The 20,155-nt window shown below is 48.4% G+C and overlaps 4 protein-coding genes across 4 annotated transcripts; 1 reads left to right on the forward strand and 3 right to left on the reverse strand.

The window, feature by feature from the left end:
* The first annotated feature begins 119 nt into the window (after window positions 1-119).
* Window positions 120-1,211, forward strand: LOC100821704. Its single transcript, XM_014898797.2, has 3 exons — window positions 120-320; window positions 401-618; window positions 709-1,211. Exons 1-3 carry the CDS (start codon window positions 207-209, stop codon window positions 1,052-1,054), a joined length of 678 nt encoding a protein of 225 aa, XP_014754283.1. The 5' UTR covers window positions 120-206; the 3' UTR covers window positions 1,055-1,211.
* Window positions 1,212-1,623: 412 nt separating this feature from the next.
* On the reverse strand, window positions 1,624-5,127 carry LOC100846189 (probable protein phosphatase 2C 60). Its single transcript, XM_003565147.3, has 4 exons — window positions 4,143-5,127; window positions 3,658-4,025; window positions 3,203-3,439; window positions 1,624-2,386 (listed from the first exon to the last, which is right to left on the reverse strand). The coding sequence occupies exons 1-4, from the start codon at window positions 4,450-4,452 to the stop codon at window positions 2,147-2,149; spliced, it is 1,155 nt and encodes a 384-aa protein (XP_003565195.1). The 5' UTR covers window positions 4,453-5,127; the 3' UTR covers window positions 1,624-2,146.
* A 3,159-nt stretch (window positions 5,128-8,286) lies between these two features.
* On the reverse strand, window positions 8,287-9,510 carry LOC100846492 (GATA transcription factor 16). The gene is made up of 2 exons (XM_003565148.4): window positions 9,103-9,510; window positions 8,287-8,994 (listed from the first exon to the last, which is right to left on the reverse strand). Exons 1-2 carry the CDS (start codon window positions 9,226-9,228, stop codon window positions 8,650-8,652), a joined length of 471 nt encoding a protein of 156 aa, XP_003565196.1. The 5' UTR covers window positions 9,229-9,510; the 3' UTR covers window positions 8,287-8,649.
* Window positions 9,511-9,686: 176 nt separating this feature from the next.
* On the reverse strand, window positions 9,687-19,364 carry LOC100822022. The gene is made up of 13 exons (XM_024458889.1): window positions 16,020-19,364; window positions 15,837-15,881; window positions 14,323-14,482; window positions 12,587-13,793; window positions 12,423-12,494; window positions 12,260-12,328; window positions 12,083-12,154; window positions 11,848-11,916; window positions 11,516-11,670; window positions 11,155-11,405; window positions 10,926-11,052; window positions 10,579-10,822; window positions 9,687-10,429 (listed from the first exon to the last, which is right to left on the reverse strand). The coding sequence occupies exons 1-13, from the start codon at window positions 19,089-19,091 to the stop codon at window positions 9,916-9,918; spliced, it is 6,057 nt and encodes a 2,018-aa protein (XP_024314657.1). The 5' UTR covers window positions 19,092-19,364; the 3' UTR covers window positions 9,687-9,915.
* Between the last annotated feature and the right edge of the window lie 791 nt (window positions 19,365-20,155).

Genomic DNA, 20,155 nt, shown 5'->3' on the forward strand with positions numbered 1-20,155 from the left:
AACACTAGCAGGCCTCCATTAACTTGGGCCTCTAAAGATGGGCCTTTCATTTTTTTTTAACTTATAACACTAAATATAATCTCATAGTAATCTCAGAACAGCGCATAGTAATCTCAACCAAAGCACGGAATGAATCCAACAGACTTAATTACTTAGCACCGGCTGACTGAGCAAAGCTCTTGAGTGATTGAATTTGATTCAGAGACATGGCTTCTTCTTCTTCTTCTTCCTCTGAAGGTGGATGGGTGAAGCTGGCCCTCCTCCTCGCCTTCTTCGGGTTGCAGGCCTTCATCTACGCCCTCATCGCCCAAGACAACAAGGTATATCATCAAACTCACTCGTCTCGATCGATGCATAGCACAATCTCCATGTTTTGATTTTGGAATGGATTTGGCGGCAGCCGCTTCTGGGAACGGGAACCATGGCGGGGAACGGGTACGTGCTGTGCGAGTTCCCGCGGGCGAGCGTGGCCCTGGGGAGCGTCTCCATCCTCTCCCTCCTGCTCGCCATCATCACCGGCCACGCCGCCGTCCTCTACAAGCCGCCGTCGCCATTGCCGGTCCCTCGCCGAGCTCTCTTCCGTAGCACCATCCTCCTCGTCTTCTTCCTCGTCGCAGAGTACATACAATTCGAATTCGGTTCTTCTTCACTTGATCTCGATCATGAATCATGACTAAAATTGACGACTAGTGGTGTTTGATTCTCAAGGACGGTGTCGGCGTCGGCGGTGGCGATGCTGGTGGGTGCGACGATGGCGGACCACGACAGCCTGAGGTACTACTACCAGCTGCCCAAGGACGGCGCCATCAGCTGCCCGCCGACGGCGCCGGGCGGGCGGTTCGGCGGCGGCGCGCTGCTGGCGCTGGACGCCACGCTCATGTGGTTCGTGTGCCAGCTGCTGGCGCTCGAGGCCAGGGCAAACTACCTCGACCGCCTCCACCAGGATGATGATGATGACGACGACCACCACCACCACGACAAGAAGAAGAAGAAGACCAAGAAAGGAGACGATGCCCATGCTGCTCCTCATCAAGAAGCTTCTGCGCTTCCGTGATCGATCGCTAATCACTCAATCAATCTGTAAATGAATAAGCATTAATCCCGGTCGAGGAATTAATACATACATACATACAAATTAATCATCAATGTATCCAAAGCTTGTGGTGCGAGCCAGCTGCCGTATGAAATTGAAGGACATCTGTTTGACGAAATCTCTCCCAATAATGTCAGAGTGCAAGAGTCTCATCTGTTTGACGAAATCTCTCCCGTTGTCGAGGTGCAAACTAAATGAAATCATCGTCCTGATTAGATTAGGAGCCTTTGTTCTTGTCCACGCAGGAAGCCTGTTCGTGTGTGCTCAATATTTTGTTGGCTACAATTCCAAGCTAAAATCACTCCAAAGTTTCCTCAGTAGCAGCTTTGGAACGCGGTTTGGACCTAAGTTAAGGGGTACAGATGCTGTGTTTTCAAATTGTCGGACTAAAATGTTTCCACCTGTCAAGTTAAAGGGCTGTCAATACAATTATATTTGCCTTTTCATTTTCAAAGGTATGCCTGGACTATATCTAAAAATGCAACAGATATACATTTTGGGTGTAATTGAGATCATGTGGGTTCACTTGGACAAAATGAAATAAACTTTTTTCCTTGGCTTGGAGAAAATGGACATATATTCTTTACAAAGTCCGTCGAGCTAACACATTCGGGCTCTATAGTCCGACAACTTCACAGAGCTGCATCCAGCTTAAGTAAGTAAACTATACAATGGGGAGGACTCACAAAGCAGGACAGACAGACTGACTGCTGCAAAATGGATACGAGATGTAATCACAGCAAGGAACCTGTCTGACAAGGCTTTATCATCCCCATGTTTCCGACTACTGCTTGCTCAAGTTCATCCACTCTCCAGAAAAGCACTGGTACCTGCAAATTATGCTTATGCAGCAGCCAGGTTTCTCCAAACGGACACGGGGTCATCGCACCGATGACGTCTCGACGAGCTCATGCAAAGGGACATCCATCTCTAGCTGTACATATTAGAAGTCAAAACAGTATGGTCCTCCATATATCGCTCTACTCTCAGCTCAGGAGCATGTCGCCAAGATACGAAGGGGTATATGATATCTCCAGAAAGCATCAATGGTGGTCAGCTTTTCTGTGCAAGCGTTGAGGTACCACCACCACCACCACCCCTCAGTGAAAGCAATGGGCCACCATACAACCTCCTGCCGGTAAGCCCAGGGTCCATGAATAGTACCACCACAGTAATATCATCATGGAAGTGTCTCCTCACCCCGCGCTCAATCTTCTTCAAGTCTGAGTACCTCATTTCTCTTTTCTTGGCTGCCTCTCGCAGGGCGGCTTTTATTAGTCTTCTTGCGACACCCTGCAAAAGTTTTAGCATAATTTTTAGCAGTCCAGCACTTGAAAATGGAGCTTCCAGACCATGCAACAGCCTGACAAAATAGAATTACTGTTGTAAAAAGAGCGCCACCTATGATGATCTACCTGAGTAACGTAGTCGCTTTGGTCCTTCGGAAATGCAAGGTTATTATTAGTATACAGGGTACTTTGCATGCAGAGTGCTTACCCTGGATAGCTATCCAGGCAATTTCATAAAATGAAACCTTGTGGGATATGCTGACACAACAAGCTATGCTCAAATCGTCAAAGAATCACACTCGTTTCATCAGTCTATCCCCCACACAGCAGGGTCAAGATAGGAAAGTGAAAACAAAAGAGTCAGTGGATTAAAAAAATGCATGGATTGTTAATGTACTCGATTTTTTAATAGCGCCAACAAAAAATAAAAAACATGAAGATAAAATGAACTGACATAAGAAAATGAATACATGAAGTAAAGAAAAGAGTTTACTGACGCAAAAGCATTCAGCTAACCTGGTTTCAACTTTGAAACAAGAGTTCAAGAAACAGCTTCTGCGAACAGAAATTATACATTCACGGCATATTAGCTCCATCAGACTTCTTAATCTAAGTCGCAGGAACTTCTAAGGCAATAGAGTGCTACGTGCAAACCAGAAGTACTTAATGGGTGTGGAATAAAAGGGAGTTTAAACTCTACATGTTATGACATAATTTTTTAATTAAAATTTGACGATACAAAGTATGCCTGAAACATGACGTATTTCGGAACATTGCACATAAACAAAAATATAAGAGAAAGTGTGGCAGGTCATCTTACATTTCGGGGTGAACAGTTAACTATATCCACAGCTTCCTGATTGCTCAAGTGCTCCCATAGTCCATCAGAAGCAAATATAACAAACTGATCTTCAGCACACAGTCTATGCTCTTCTATGGATGGTTCTGGACAAAGAATTGGTTTATGGAAGGGTTCTGGAAGACGGAACCGTGCTAGAAGAGGCTCACGGTTAAATTCTGAACTTTTTAGATAGGCATCACCGATTGTTCTGGAAACCTGAACACAAAGCAAAAGGCCATAGCATTAGTATTTATGCTAATATGTTAAAGTCAGTGATATTGGAACTTTGTACAAATGGCGTGCCGTTAGCAGCAAACAATCAATTCATGAAAATGTGGCGCAAATATAGAAAACCTAATTAGACTCCTAACCGAAATACAAAAGGAGTTTTGCTAGACATTATCTATTTTATAGAAGTCATCAAAATGAAATACCTGAATAATGCCTTTCACACGCCAAACATTGTGCTTTAGGACCACGATCCGTGAATCATCTGGATGTAACTGTTTTAATTCATCCCTGACAGCCGGAATGCTTGCGTTGTGCTCGGACGATAGCTGAATGGCCCTAACATCTCTGACGCCCGCTTCAACCCTCCCTAGAACAGCACGCGAATCACCAGCATTCGCTACATAAAGAACTCCTTCGTTGATGATGCCAACCAAACAACATGATCCTACCGAGGCAATCTGCGGTTTAATGAGCCATTGCTTCCTTACAAGGTTCAGAAACCCCTCCTCTGTGGCAGCATAGGATTTCTGTATGACATCAGCTGAAACGGTTTGTTGTTCCGTCGCAAACTCTGCAGTGAAGCAATAATAATCAGTTGTCAAGTAACAAGTTAACTGAATTTCATTATGCAACAAGAGAAGGAAAGAAAAATGAGATATTTGTGTGACTTTTGGGGCAGCACACATACTCTTTAGATGGTGGAACAAATTATCGGCAATGAAGCGGGCGGTCTCCGGGCCACCATGGCCATCATAGACGCCGACGAACGTGCCACAGGGCCCGTCGGGGACGAAGGGGCCAACCTCAAGCTGGCTAGCATCCTCAAGCAGGTTGTTGGCCTGCACGACGGCCATGGAGAAGTCGCCGCAGGCATGCCTCCCGGCGTCCTTGTACCAGAGCAGGCCATCCTTGGTCCCGCCGGCGGCGGCGACCTGGGAGTCGGGGAGAGAAGGCTTGAAGCAGGGCCGCACGATCCGCATCATGGTCTGCCCCACCATGTTTGATCCGGTCCGAGGAGAGGAGGTGGGTGAACTGGGAATCAAATCAAAAGGGGAGATCTTGCGCCGGCAGCTTCGGTTTGACCCCAATCCCAAGTAAGAACAGAAGGGACCCGGAAAAAATCCAAGCCTGATGCTCAGGAGAAGGGCACGGCGAGAAGACAAGAAACCATGGATTGAAGCTTGAAACAAAAGAAAACAATCCTCTTCCTCCTCCTCTACGCTTGCTGAAAATTTTAGAAAAAGGGAGGCCGGGGGCGATACGGAACGGACTTAATCGATTTTGGGGGCAGGGGAGGGAGGAGAGGACAGATCAAATCGAATCTGATCGGGACGCTGCTGCTGCTGCTTCAACGAAGGGGGAGGAGGAAGAAGAAGAAGAGGAGGCTTCCGGGAGGCAGCGCGGCTCAGCGTGGGATTTGGGCAAGAAACAGAAGCCCATGTGAGCACCTTTCTTTCTTTCTCTCTCTCTCTCTTTCTCTTCTCTCTTGCTCTGCTACTGCTAGGTTTACTAGATTTGGAATCGATCTCTCCTCTATTCTTTGGATATAAGAATAGAAGATGATGAAAACAAAAGGAAACTAGTTGAGTTTATTTAGCTAACCTGCCCACAGAAAAGAAGGAAGGAAGAGGAGAGACAGAGGGTGGTGACTTTGTTTGGTCTTTGTCCCCTGCACTACTCACACACAGGCTTTTATTTATACTCCTTATTTCCTTCTTGCTCTGCAAAATGATTCTCCTTCTTCCTTCCAAACAAAGCATCTTATCTTATCTTGCTTCCGTTTGCTAGAACGAGAAGTTTCGGTTAGCTTCTTGGTGCAGTCGCAGGATCCAAGACCGTGCCACGAGGGCGGCAAAGCGGTGGTGGACGCTACCGGGCGGGTGGTGCATACAAAGCGGGACGCTAAGCGGTGAGACGGTGATGGACAATAGCTGATGGGTGGATGCTTACCAGAAGGCACGCTAGGCGGTCAAGCGGTGGTGGACTCTAGTTGATGGGTGATGCCCTACAAGGCACGCGGTGGTGGACGCCAGGTGGTAAGCGATGCGTACGAGACGTGACGCTAGGCGGTGAGACGGTGGTGACACTAGCTTGTGGGTGATGCCTAAGAGGCGGGACCCTAGGCGGTAAAGCGGTGGTGGACGCCACCTGGTGGGGGTTATGCCTACGAGGCGGGATGTTAGGCGGTGCACTCTCGGTGCACGCCACCTGGTGAGGATGATGCCTATGAGGCGGGACGCTACGTGGTGATACAGTGGTGGACGCTACCTGATGGGTGATGCCTACGAGACGGGACACTAGGCGGTGATACGGTGGTCGACGCCACCTGGTGGGTGATGCCTATGAGACGGGACGCTAGGTGGTGAGACGGTGGTCGACGCCATCTGGCGGGTGATGCCTACGAGGCAAGACACTAGGTGGAAAACGATAGTCGACGCCACCTGGTGGGCGATGCCTACAAGCCGAGTTGAATGATAGCATCAGCGGTGGATGCAATGTTACGTGGACATGGGAGAAAATGGCAGGTGAACCAACGAATTGAGGGGGGAAATGAGTAGTATGGTAAATATATGGCATGGGTCCTTTTGGTAGCCCACCTTTTTTTTTATAAACGGTTTGCCTTGGGTCAATTTAAGAGATGCTTTTTTACCTCCTAGTCTCCTTATGTTTAAATAAACCAAAAGTATTTAAATTCTAGTGAACTCTTTTTATTTGTGGCTCAACACGGAAGACAAATTGTAGAAGATATATATTTATTGACCATCCTATTTAGATACATGTATAATTATTATGACTTAACAACTGGACACCTTAGACTCCACCTCCGTTTTCATGGTCCAACCATTTACTGACCAGCAACCAGTATATACCCAGCCCAATATCTTGAGATCTTATTGCTCAAGCAATAGCCCCGCAAGTATCCCGAGAACAATCAAAATTCACATTTTTCCACCATGTCATATTTTACATTACTAACGAATAGATATCTTACTCCGTGTAATTTTTAACTTTTACATTTTCACATCTTCATATATTCACGCCAATTCTTATCAATCTATCATCCAGATTGATGGACATGACAACACACGCTATGATGAGATCTAGTCTATTTATAAAACTAGACTGGATATTGTTGCCCAGGAGCCAAAAAAATTTTTGCCCGTTTGTCAAGTGTCAACTTCCTTTTTTTCTTACACAATATGTTGGCGCAACAGTGTAATATAAAAAAAAGGAAATGTATGATCCCTCGAGTTGCCATTGTAACTTTGTAAGCTTGTCTAGCCTCCTCTCGAGTGTATCGCTCTCTTCTAGAAATTTTAGGTGATCAGGCATCCTCTTAATCAAGCTTCATTGGTTTTGACAGAGAATCTAATCTGACAGTTACTTGCTTGCTTAGCATACTAAATAGGCATGAAATTGAAGGACACTCTTTGGCAGTACAAAGGCAGAATTAAAGGTTTGACTGGGCGTTGGAAGTATACATAGTACTACTGGAATGGAATGGAATGGAATACCCATCGTAGCAACAGAGATGGGCTCAGGTCAACTCTTCGATCTCTTTATGACTAGCTAGCTAGGACTCATCTCTATCATGAATCGATCATGCACCTCCACATGGTCCAAAGCTTCCCAACAAAGGGCGCCAATATAAGGCAGTCAAAATGAAATGATAGCCAAATCATTGCAGACGTCCTGAAGCTAGCAAGGGACAAAAAAGAGAGAATAAAATTAACTAGTCTGACATTCAGGTTTAACGTACATATCAGTGACTGGAGATTACTCAGCAGTCTCACTTGCTAGTAAGTACAAGTCATGCTCTTCTTTTTCCTTATTTGTGTATGTGTGCGTACTCACACAAGTGGGGTTAGATGCATGCATGGGTTAGTTTAGTCCAATTGTCTAAAGCTATAGACACTTTTCTCTGGAAATACTGCCCAGACTGCTCGTCTTGTTTCCGAGATTCCTGCACAAGACAATTTTCAAAGATTAATTTGTGTCATTGTAAAGTTGCTACATCTCATATAGATATATAACCTACAAATCCTAAAATTTATTCTATTTAGTGCTTACTTAACTGGAGTGTCATATTCATAACCCAGGCTGTGTGTGTACGAGGATTGTTGGTTTGTGTGCAGCATTAGGCGAATACTACTAGGTTGCAAGAGGAATGTACCACTAAGGTCGTCATTCATAAGCATACCCTGCCTGACTTGATAATTAAGCATCGTTTCAAATGTATACTACTAAGCACTGCTAGAGCCAGCACTAACCTTAAAAAAAAAAAGAATCACCGCAGGCAGGATAACAACAACAGGATGGATAACAGTTTCAGTTGTTGCCTTAATGGATGTTGATGATGGTAACAACATGTGATGGATGGAAAAGTTGACACACAGATTGCATTTCATTGCTTGCCTTGATGGATGGAAAGACGATCCCACAAGAGGAAACATTCCTTGTCAACTTTTACAAGCCCTCTTGTTGCAATGCCACCCACCAACCTACCTAGGGAGCAGCAGAAGAAAGAAGTACCATGGATGACTGGATGACCTTTCTCCTTTGCCTGCCTTTCCCAATTGAGCAAGGAACTAAACGCCGTACCTGCCCATGGATGCTGCTGACCATCTTACCACTACCACCACCACTTGCCAACACACCTGAAACAGAACCTTCTCTTATCTCCTTTCTTACACAATTTGGTGTCAATACAAACATGAAACTTTTGCAGCCACATGAACAGTGGCACCAAGCCACAAGGAAGGAACAAGATCATTATCCACAAGACCATAATCCCCAATTGCAGAAACCTGCATATAACAAGAGCTAGCACAGGCACAGATTCCAGACTCATTGCAGGAACAGAAACATAACAAGATATTCATTGTTACATCGCAAAGTCAGAGGGTACACTACTAAAACAAACATTAGCAGTAACACGGCTACTAGGAAATCGAAGTAACAGGGGGTAGCAGGCTATTAGGCTAAGGTAAGCTTAAGCTAGTACTAGTAGTACATGAAGAGATTGATTATTAACTTGCTGCTACTACATCCATGGATTGGTGCCAAGTTAACTGCAAGAAGAAGACTCATTTCTGTTTTGCTTCTTCTTCTTCCTCCTTGCAGGTCAGGGCAGGGCTAGATCGATCGGCCGATCACACACGCGCGCGCCATTGCAGACCGATCTGGAGATATAATCAGGCGTATATGACGCCGGAGGAGAGCGCCATGAGGAGGATGGCGGCCCTCTCCTCCTCGCCCTGGCAGGAAGGCTTCCTCCGGCGCATGCGGCGGCGCTGCTTGAGCACGACGTCCTTGGCGAAGCCCACCATGTGGAGCTCCACAGTGTGCGTGCGGGGCTCCTTCTTCTCCTTGTCCTTGTCCTTTCCTTCCTGATCAGCAGCACCAGCAGAAGCAGCCTTGGTGTTGGTGTTGGCAGCGGCGGCGTCTTCCTTCTTGGGCTTCTTCTTCACCTCCGGGTCCAGCCCCATGGCCTGCCTCCTCCTCTTCCGGTACCGGATCCCGCACGCGTTGCACAGCGACTGCGGAAGAAGACGATCGGACCGGATCGGCACACGCACCATTCAAAATCGCAGGAAACTCAAGGATCAACAAACAGATCGGAAGTTCAAAAAAACAAAAGACGGTACCTTTGGTCCGGTGGGTCCGCCGCGCCATAGCGGCGTCTTGGTGGTGTTGCAGTCGGTGCAGGCCTTGGGCTCGCCGGAGGCCGTGCACTCGTCCGGATCCGCCACCACCACCATGTCGGGCTCCATCAACCCAATCCCCGGCGCCGGCGGCGATCGCTCCTTGTGCTCGATTTGTGCCGGCACTGGACACGATCGGGCTCCGATCTGCTGCCGGATCGATCGCGCGCGGAGGAGAAGAGAAGGAATTGGAAGAATGGAGGGAAGCGGAGGCGGCGGCGAAAAAGATTGGGCGGGGTGATTGGGGGTTTAGGCTAGAGAGTGAGAGGGAGGGGGTTTAGCGAGCGAGGTCTGTGGTCTGGTCTTTGTCTGTCTGCCTGCTGCCTTTTTGTTAGCGACGGGACGGAAGAATCGCGGAATGGCGGCCGTCGCCGGGAAACCCTAATCCCCCCGCGGCCCGCAACCAAGTGTGAATTTACCACATTGCCCCTCCCACCGGACCTGGGCCGAGACCCAACCAACGGCCCATCTGTACAGCACAGGCTATTCTCCTCCTAGGCCTCAATTCGGCCCAGCGACACTATAAATCTCGGAATTACTCAAATCTTTCTTCATACAGTAATTTTCTCCTTCTCCCTCTTACAGAAGAAGAAGAGTCTCCAAGTTTACAAATTCACAGTGTACCAATCATCTTCCCCGAGGGAAATAATTTACAATTATGATTTGCTAAACACACAAACAAAATCGTCGTGCAAAATTTCCGCTGAAAAAAGAAGAGGTGCGGATTTGAATTGAATTCAAATTTCCCCAAGGAGATCACCGGAGCTCGGGGTGCCTGAGGAGCGTGTCGGAGAAGGAGGAGTCATCGTCGCCGCGCATGAGGCTGTCCATGACCATGTCGTGCGACCTCGCCGCCCCGGACCCGGGCGACGCCGACGCCGGGAACGACGCCGCCCTCCGCCGGCCCCCCTCCGCCTCCCGCGCCGGCGGCGGCCTCTCGAGCGCGATGGCCTCCTGGATCTCCTTCACCACCTCCGTCATGGACGGCCGCCGCCTCGCCTCCGCGTCGATGCACCGCGCCGCCGTCTCGGCGATCTTCCAGATCGAGTGCACGTCGCGGTACCCGCTGCCGGCGCCGGAGATGGAGGGGTCCACGATCGCCTCGATGTCGCCGCTCTCGTAGTAGAACTTGGCCCACGGCCCGATGTTCCGGAAGTGCTCGCCGAAGGTCATGGTCGAGATGGGCGGCCTGCCGGAGATGAGCTCCAGCAGGATGATCCCGAAGCTGTAGATGTCGCTCTTTTCCGTCAGCTGCTGCGAGATGTAGTACCTGCATTTCATTTTATTATTACTAGAGTACACAAAATTGCATTGCATCATTACCTATAAATAAGGCAACTATCCTCAATAAACTATATTTGCTTGATCATCAGTTAATCTTTTATCAAGGAATGAGACGATGAATGAAACTGGACGTACTGTGGATCTAGGTATCCCAATGTGCCGCGAACGTTGGTGGAGGCATGGGACTCCTCCATGACCAACTTCGAGAGGCCAAAGTCAGAAACCTTTGCTCTCATCTGCTTGTCCAGCAGGATGTTGCTCGTCTTGACGTCGCGGTGGATGATGGACGGCGTGCACCCGCTGTGAAGGTATTCTATCCCTTTCGCTGAATCCTCTGCGATCTCCAGGCGCTGGATCCAGGTTATGTGCTTGTCACGCCCTAGAAAAATTTAATAACTGCTCATGTCCGTTCAAATTAACACCATCCATTCTTTCTTATTCATGTGATCAATGAATGCACAAAGGCAACAGAATCAAATTACCATGAAGATGTTCCTTCAGAGTTCCATTCATCATGAACTCATAAACCAGAATGTTTTTGCCATCTTCATGGCAGTAACCTAGAAATGCTACCAGGTTCCTATGGTGAATTCTTGAGAGCAAAGATACCTGAAAAATTATTCATGATTGGAGTCAAGAGAATTAACATGTACTATGCCATATTCAAGGCTATAGAATAGCATTATTTCCTTGGTTTGCAAATTAAAGTACCTCATTTGTGAACTGCTTCTTTCCTTGGTATGAATCGTTTGTTGGCACTTTCACTGCAATCTCCCTTCCATCTGGCAGCTTCCCATAGTACACTATCCCAAAACCTCCAGAGCCAATCCTGTTTGCAAAGTTCTTGGTTGCCTCTTCGAGATCGCATAATCTGAAAGGATGAGCAGTCTCGGTGGAGATTTCGCAGGACGGCGCGCTTGACTTTTGTAACTTTTGTGCAGGCAGGGGCTTTGTAAGGTTATCTGAAACAAGAGAAAGTTTCAAACAGTTCAGAACACACATAGACAGAGAATTAAAGGCACTAGAAGAAAATATAACAAGATAAGGAGAGGAGGAGGCATCCTGCTTTGACCTTCTGGTGAGTTTTTCTTGATGTTTTTCCGCGTTAGCACACAGCAACATATGGAAACTGCAAATAACAAGGATACTCCAAGCAGTGCAGATAGAATAATGATAAGATGCCTCTTCTCTTGCTTCCCTGCTTGAAGGTGCATGTTGCCCGAGTAACTGAAAATTCAGAGTGAGTAAAATTCAGTTAGACTGCCCTTGAAGATTTAGGTGAATCGAAAGTTATCATGATTACTAGACGTGTAACAAAAAAAAAGACATGATTAAGCTTGCTACGTCAAGGTTTCTACCACTAAACGTAGCGTAGTGTGTGTATATAAAGGAAAGAATACAAACTTTAAAATAATGCCTCTACTTATCAGAGCCCCGGGGATGTCTCCAGATAGCTTGTTGTTCTGAAGATACCTGAAACATTGCAATTTAACCATAGGTAAGCATGTCAGAATAGTGAGCTAGTATTCTACATTGAAAACTCAGGGGTTTTCATTTATTGTCTGTGTGTTTTCAGTATTCTGTGCGAGGAAAACTGTAATTGACAGTAAACAATTTAGTGGTTTGAAGAATGACTTACAGCTCAGTCAGCTTGGGCAAGGTGCTCAGATACGAAGGCACCCTGCCCGTCAGTTGGTTGTTCTCCAAATGACTGTATTTTTGCAACGAGGAAAAAGAATCAGATATCCATTCATGAGAGAGAGACATAATTAATTAAAGTGCAGGCGAAAATGCAGAAATCAGGCAGCTGACTGACATGATTGACAGGTTTGAAGCGGCACTGAGATCTGGAATCGGGCCCGTCAGCATATTATTGTCAAGTCGGCTGCAGAGAAATCAGTTTGACATGTCATGATCAACCACTCGATCAGCACTTGGATTAATCAGAAGCAACCGAAATGAGGGAAGCTGGTTGTTACATTTGTGCTAAGCATGGCAGAGCTGCTAGTTCCGGTGGTATGCTCCCCGTCAAGTTCTTGCCTGAAAGATCTCTGTTTGACAAGTACAGAAGCTTCAGTGCAGTAGTACCAGTTAATTAAAAAGGCAGAAGCGACAATTTCCAAGTGAATCACGACGTACGTACATGGAAACGACTCTCGGCTGTGGCTGAGAGGCAGTGCATTGGACCCAAGACCACGGCGAAGGCAAGCAAGGATCGCCGCCTTGGACATGACCGCCGGCGAAGCTGGAAGCAAGGGCGTGCATGATAGGCGCATCAGGGGAGCCGGGGTCGATGGGGACATACTTGTAGATCTCGAAGGCGTTGAGGATGGGTCCTCTGTCGGAATCATTGGTCTTGCGGAAGGCGAAGGAGAGCACAAACGGCAGCGACACATTGAAGAAGCCCGGCTGGTAGAGCCTGTACTTCCCGGGGGCGTTCTCGGCGACGTCCACCGTGGGCTTGCTGACCTCCGGCAACCCGGGGATGTAGAGCTTGAACTTGCGGGTCTCGGGGGCGACGAACTCCTCGATCTCGGCGAAGTAGGAGAAGGCCCAGCCGTTCCCGGGGAACCCGTTGAGGTTGATCCGATAGGTGAGCTCGCCGAGGGAGCCCACGACGGCCGTCTGCATCACCTTCTCCGGCGGGCGCTCGTTGGTGGCGACGGCGATTGGGTTCGCCGTGGAGACGTTGGTGGTGCCGGGGGCGGCGTCGACGAGGTAGTTAGCCCTGCGGACGAGATCGGATTCCCAGATCCGGTCGTAGGGGTCGTCGGGGAAGCGGACGGGGGCGGCGGAGGGGGCCCCGAAGTTGATCCGGGCGGCGAGGGCGAGGAAGCTGGTGGATTCGTCGGCGGTGCGGTAGAGGCTGCCGTTGAGCGGGCGGAGCTCGAGGGCGGAGATGAAGGGCTGCCCCGTGGTGGCGTTGGAGAGGCAGACGGAGAGGGAGTCGGAAGCGGCGAGGACGATGGATTCGCGGGTGAGGATCCGGGTGTCGTCGTAGATGACGATGGTGGACCAGCGGGTGGCGCCGAGGTAGAGGTCGAACTCCGGGAAGACGGACTCGTCGGAGGAGCTGCTGTTGAGGAGGAAGTCGGCGTAGAGGAAGGAGGCGCGGAGGAGGTAGCGGGTGCGGGTGGTGACCTTGAGCGTGTAGCAGTACTTGTTGCCGTCCGCCGGGAAGTAGCGGAGAGTGCTGTACTGGGCGCTGCTGCTCTGTGGAGAGGAGGAAGAAGAAGATTGGGGGATAGAGAAGGGGGTGCCGGAGTCGATGAGGCCGGCGTCGGAGGTCCACTGGAGGCCCAGCGAGTCGGTGTAGTTGGCGGCGCCGCCGCAGTCGATGCTCAAGAAACCTGCATGCACCGGCGGCCATCGTTATTCCTCCTAGGCTAGCTACCTCAATTCCTTCATTGAAATGGACAATTAGCTTAGTGATCGATCTAGCTAAGCTAAGCTAATTATTCAAAAATAACTGATTAATTAGAGGCACAGTATACGCGGTGCTAGTACAGTACTACGTACATTTGCAAGCATTGAAAATGGTGTACTACGTACAGTACTACTGAAGGCTGTACAATACTGGGCCTTAATTACTGTCCCATGTTTAATCTAGTGTCATTTGCAATAACAGCTTATGCAGTGCAGACGTTGATGGAATCCATGAATGAGCTAGTTAATGTCATGTTTGATTTCTGGAGTGAATTTCAGTCGCACAAGCATGATCGATCCACAGAGTTTTTGGATTTCAGGTCAGAGATGTGTACGTGTTTGAACAGACCGACAGGTTGAGAGGCCAAGAAGAAGAACATACTGTAAATTATAAGGCAGGCTGAACCAAACAAAGAAAAAAGAAGATGGAATGAGAGAGTATAGATGGATCACCAGGCATCTGCGCGAGCGAGACGGCGGGGAAGAAGCCAAGCAAAAGCAGCACCAAAATCAGCAGCCCAAGCCGTGCTGCTGTTGGAGGAGCAGCCATGATTTTCTTCTCAATTCTATCTCTCCGCTTCTTCTTCTTGGATGGGATAGATGATAGATGGATCTATGGACGATGAGCAAGGAGCTGCGGCTCCAAGCAGGAAGCAAGCAGCAGCTTTGGACTGGCTAAGTAACTACTGCTAGCTAGGAAGAAAGAAAGCGGCAGCTTTGGGTGTGAAGAGCAATAAGCAAAGCGATCGTCCAAAAGCAAAGCACCTATAGCCAGCCGTCAGTCACTGACTCACTGTCTGCCTTGGCTGCAACTGTAAAGAAAAGATGTGATGGGGGATGGATTCTGCTTTCAGACTTTTTGGGACCCGATGGAGGAGCCCACTCGCCTGTCAAATTTTAACTCTCTTCTCTTAACTACTAAGCATGCAACCATGGATTCCAATTATACTACTCCAAACTGCTAACCAGTTCTTGTGTTCCACCACGATTGCGTTGCATATATACTTGCAAACACATGCATGGATACGAATTTGCGCGGGTGTCAATCAGGAAAAACGTAGTAATTCTTATTATTATTTTCATGTCTTGATTTAGTACTCGATACTCCCATCGATTAAAAGCAAGTCAAATTAAGATAGCACTGGTTCTGGCCGGGAGCTGATGTGTGTGATTAAAAGCAAGTCAAATTAAGATAACAAAAGCAGCAGCACTAGCTAGAACTATTACTGTAGTATATATAGTAATGATATACATAAAGGCAGCATCCACACTTGGTAGTAGCAAGCACATGAGAGATTGGGAAAGGTCTTCTTCCACCTTGCTTACTAGAGCATGCAAACCAAGTCAAGTAAACATGCTTAGCTTTCCTCTCCCATCGAATCAACCATGCGTGCCAACAAAACATCTGTGCTTTACATGCACAGGAAAATTCGCTATGGATTGGAACGGACCAGCTGCCTTTTCATCTGCCCATGCTCTCGCTAACTCTTCACACCCAGCTTACACTGAGTTCAGACTAATTAGCTACTGTGACACTGTGTCTAGGGGCCAGCCGCAGCCATTCCAATGCCAGTGCCACCAGCATCATTCATAACAGCATTCTCAGCTCTGGCTATTACTAGTTGCACTACATTACCATCATTATAAAAACTAGCAAAGGCATGCGTGATCATCTCACTACATACATAGACAACCACAACAGCAGCAGCAATAACACCATGGGGACATGATATCCAGTTCTCAGCACAGTTAATTTGACAGATAAACCAAACTATTTAAGTACAGGTCAGCTTACAACAGCAACAACAATGCATAAACTATTTTAAGTACAGGTCAGCTTACAACAGCAACAACAATGCATGTTTTCACAACCACATTATACAACGGCATCATCGACCACATGGAACCTCCAAAAAGAGACTGTGTCTCTATCAATGTAAGCTCTACCACCACCTAATATTTAATACCTTTTTACTCTCTCTCTCTCTGACCACCTTCACCTCATTCACCACCTGAAAAAAAAAGAGATAACAACACAAACATTATATTTACATATATATGCCAATACAAGAAAACAGGGCTGTATCGTTACACAGGAAGCAGGAACGAATCGAAACCAATTTACCTCTCTGGGTGTCCAACATCTTTCATGCCCCTTGCTGAGGCCCGTTTCCTGAAGCAGAAGTGCACGGGAAGTCGGTGAGGCGGAAGCTCACGAGGGCTGGTCCGAGCGCCGTCATCTTCCCTGCGGCTCCAAATGCCGCCTCTGCATCCATGCGCCTCTTGAAGATCACCTGGGCACAGTTGGCATTGTCCGCAATATCTATCTTGGCTTCGTTCACAGGCCCGTACTGGCTGAAGATCTTGATAAGGTCACTGCGTGACGGAACGGCACTTGCCCTGCCGAAGTTCATTACTAGTCCGGCAAGCGATGGATTTTCCGCTTCTTCAGCATTTAGATCGTCCCCGTTCACCACGCTTGCTTTCGTCTCGGCCTTCCCGTTCTCCATGTTATCTTTTTTGGATTCAACACTTGGTTCCTCCACATTTTCCACAGAAACTGGCAGCTCCTTGGCAACTTCCTCACCGTGCTGTTCTTTCTTGCTTGTTTGGCTCTTGCCCTTGTCTTTGTTCTTTCTCAGACCAGATAGCGGCTCCTCCACATTAATGAGGATGTCAGCCCAATAATCATCCTTCATATGATCAGCTAAGACTGGCTCTGATGGATTCGGCTCAGTGATTGTTGCATTCTCAGTCTCAGGTATCTCCTCATCGGCATGGGGACTGGAAGCATGGTTCTCACTGTCTGTTGCCTTCTCAGCTATCATCTCCACATCAGAATTGGAAGCACATAGGCTCTTCCTAAAATCAGTAAAGAAGCTAACAATTGCAGGGGAGATTTTGCTTATCTTCTTAACATTACCTGCTGCTAGACGAAGCTGTGACAGCATTTCACCACAAGACAGGGAGTCTTCTAATGAGGCATCTTTCTTGCCCTTATTCAGCTTCACAGAATGCATAGACTTGTCTGAAACAGTTATCTCTCTGTTTTTAGCCCTGCGCGATCTCGTTTGAGATGCTTCATCATTAGCTTCGACAACAGGAGATGTCTGTGACTTTTCTCTAGCAGGTTTGCCCGTTAGCTCTCCAGCTTTTGTGGACTTCTTACGAGAGAGAGGTTGCGACTGGGAAGACAAATCCCCCAATGTGTCGAGCTTCTTTCTTTTCCTAGTTTTCATTGTATCCGCCGTATCACGGTCAGGATCCTCGGGTTTCTCAGTTGATGCAGGCAAAGAACGCTTCACTCGAGCCTTGCCCTTACCACCAGTTGAAGGATTAGGAGTATCTGTCTCTACCATAAGTTCAGAAAGTTTCTTCTTCTTCCTGCCATGCTCTGAGATTGAGATGGGTGCGTTGTTAGCTACTGAGCTTTCACCACGCCCCGACCTTTTCTTGCCAGGAGAAGCAGAATCCTTAGCACTGCCGTCTGCAAGTCCATCCCTGTCCTCTGTGATTTTATCCTTCTGGCGTGCAGACCTTGCTCTACGCCCAAGATTGCTCTCCTTTAGCAAAGCAGCATCGTTGTTTTCACCTTTCATGGTTTCACCAGGGCCATCCTCATTTAGCCCTTTTAAACCTTCCAAAGCCTCTTCGATCTTCTGCGCAGACCTTAGTCTACGCCCTGATTTGCTCTCATTCAGAACGCCGTCCACAGCCTTCTCATCTGGCAAATTGCTGCCACCAACTGTTTCAAGACTATCTGCATCTCTGGAGGTATCTTTCTTCTTCTTTGCTGAACTCTTACTACTCTTGGACTTCATTTTCTTGCTCAATGTACCATCTGTGGCCCCTCCACTGGGCGTCGAACTGTCCTCACCAGTGGCATCCTCCTTAGCAGGCTCTGGTACAGACTCCCTCTTATCTGCATCCTTGGAGGTTTCTTTCTTCTTCTTCTTCGATGAACTCTTACTAATCCTTGACTTCCTTTCCTTGCTCAATGTATCGCCTGTCGCCACCTTACTTGGCATAGAGTTGTCCTCATTTGTAGCCTCTTCGTTTCCAGGCTCTGGTTGAGACTCCCTCTTATCTGCATCTCTGGAGGTGTCTTTCTTGTTCTTCGCTGAAACCTTCATATGTCTTGACTTCCTTTCCTTGCTACTGGACATAGAGTTATCTTCAACCATGCCCTCTTTCTTTGCAGGAGCTTCACTCTTATCTGCATCTTTGGAGATTTCTGTCTTCTTCTTTGCTGAACTCTTCCTGGTCACACGACTGCCCTCTTCCTTTGCAGGCTCTGGTAGAGCCTCTCCCTTGTGCGATGAGCCCCCACCACGTTTCGATTTATTCTCCTTGCTCGAAACATCATCCGCACCTCTTTTCTCCATCCGTTTCCTCTTTGTGTGTGGGACTGCCTCAGCAACATTCTCAATACCCTCGAAGAAAACAAACTCAGGGAGTTCCCTTGCCCCCCTCCATCGATTGAATGACCTCAGCTGCGCTTTGGCGGTTGCAAGGTCGAGCCGATCAGCCCCAGCCAATGGATTCTTCCCCAGTGCTGAAATGTAATCAAGAAATGGTTTACCACGGAACATGTCCCTGGTGTAGGCATCGTCTAGCATGGCACCATAAGCCCCTTCCCGGATACCAGTGTTCTGAATCTCCTGCTTCTTGGCAATGGTATCAGCAAAGCAGGCGCACGAGAGGCCCACCTCTATGCGACGCCCGACCTCCTGCAGCGCGGCGTCGACGGAGGACACGAAGTTGAAGATGGTGCTCTGGCCGGACAGGCGGGCGAAGTTGGCGCGGAACGGGAGCAGCGCGGAGGTGTCGCTCCAGGCGAAGGTCTTGTCCCAGAAGTAGGCGACGAGAGGGGCGCCTGCCTTGGCGTGCTGCAGCGCGAGCTCCGAAGCGTCCGCGGCGTCGAACACCTGCGCGGGCCACCAAGGGTGGCTCCGCACCTTGCACCACACCATCTCCGGCGGCGCGAACCCGCCCTCGTGCTGGAAAGCGCAGTCGTAGCGCGCCGGGGCGCCGCCGCCGTCGTCCTCCGCCTCGTCGCCGCCCCCTTCCTTGTGCTGCTGCAGCTTGGGTCGGCCACGGCGAGGGCTCCTGAGAACCTCCTCGACATCCCGGCGCATGACGCGGAGGCGCGAGGGGCGCGCGGGGTCGGCGTCCTTGTTGTCCCCAGGAGCCTTCTTGGAAGCTTTGGAGCGCGTGGCCATGGCGCTGGGCTGGGCACGAGGCAACACGACAGGGAAGGGTTAGGTCAGGGCTCTCGCTGGGGTCCGTTTGGGACCAAGAAAACAAGGACAGAAAGAGAAGAGGCGGAGCGGGGACTCGGGCGGGCTTAGAGCTGAGGACGCGCTTTCTTCCCGGACGGGCTCGAGGTCGCCGTAGGTCGCCGGAGATGGGGACTCGAGTGGGGAATCGGAAGAGGAGAATGGGAGGAGAAGAAGATGGGGGCAGCTTTGAGAATTCTGGTTAAGACGAGGACGATGGGCTAAAAACTTATCACTCTCTCTCTCTCTCGTTGCTTGTTTTGCTTGTCCTGTCTCAGGCCGAGGTTTTTGCAATTTGACCCTTTGATTTCTCCTTTGTTCTCTCAGGGCAGTGTGGTCAATCACACCTCCTATCCTTGAGATTTCATTTTTACAGATGGCAATATAAATGCATTCTTACAAAAAATAAATGCCAGGAAATTTCACGTATAATTTAATTGATTGATTCTACTAGAAACAGATATGCAGCATTAACTTGTGATGCCTATATCTGTTTGTGGCTAAAATTATTATAATTATTTGTTGATAGAAAGAAAAAAGATTGTTCTGTGTGCTGACTATTTGGGTTCAGATCGGCAAGAGTTGAAGGAAAAAAATGTCATTGACTCAGATGACAGGACAGCTTCTCTAAAGGGCATTTACCTGGACATGATTATATGATTTGAGATCTTTGTTAGTCTACTCATTGTATGATTAATTTACGTTTTGGGAATTTACAACCACATCTTGTCACAATAGGAGCCTCTCATTTCCGATAACCTTAAGCATATCGGGTCTCGTTCTTCTTGGGACAACTGACCAAGCAACTTTCACCTGAAATTTGCAGCGACCCATCTCGTGATCAAGCACTTTCATCAGAATGGCCTAGGCTGAGGACAAGGTGTTCGTCCGCGTCATCACCAGCAAGAAAGAGCACCAACTTCTTATCAAGAGAGACAACCACCACACGACGAGTTAACGGAATAGAGACACCATCACCAATTACTGACCGGCCTTGGCTACCATCG

Source organism: Brachypodium distachyon, chromosome 2 (genome assembly GCF_000005505.3).
Source record: "Brachypodium distachyon strain Bd21 chromosome 2, Brachypodium_distachyon_v3.0, whole genome shotgun sequence".
In the NCBI taxonomy this organism is placed as follows: domain Eukaryota; kingdom Viridiplantae; phylum Streptophyta; class Magnoliopsida; order Poales; family Poaceae; genus Brachypodium; species Brachypodium distachyon.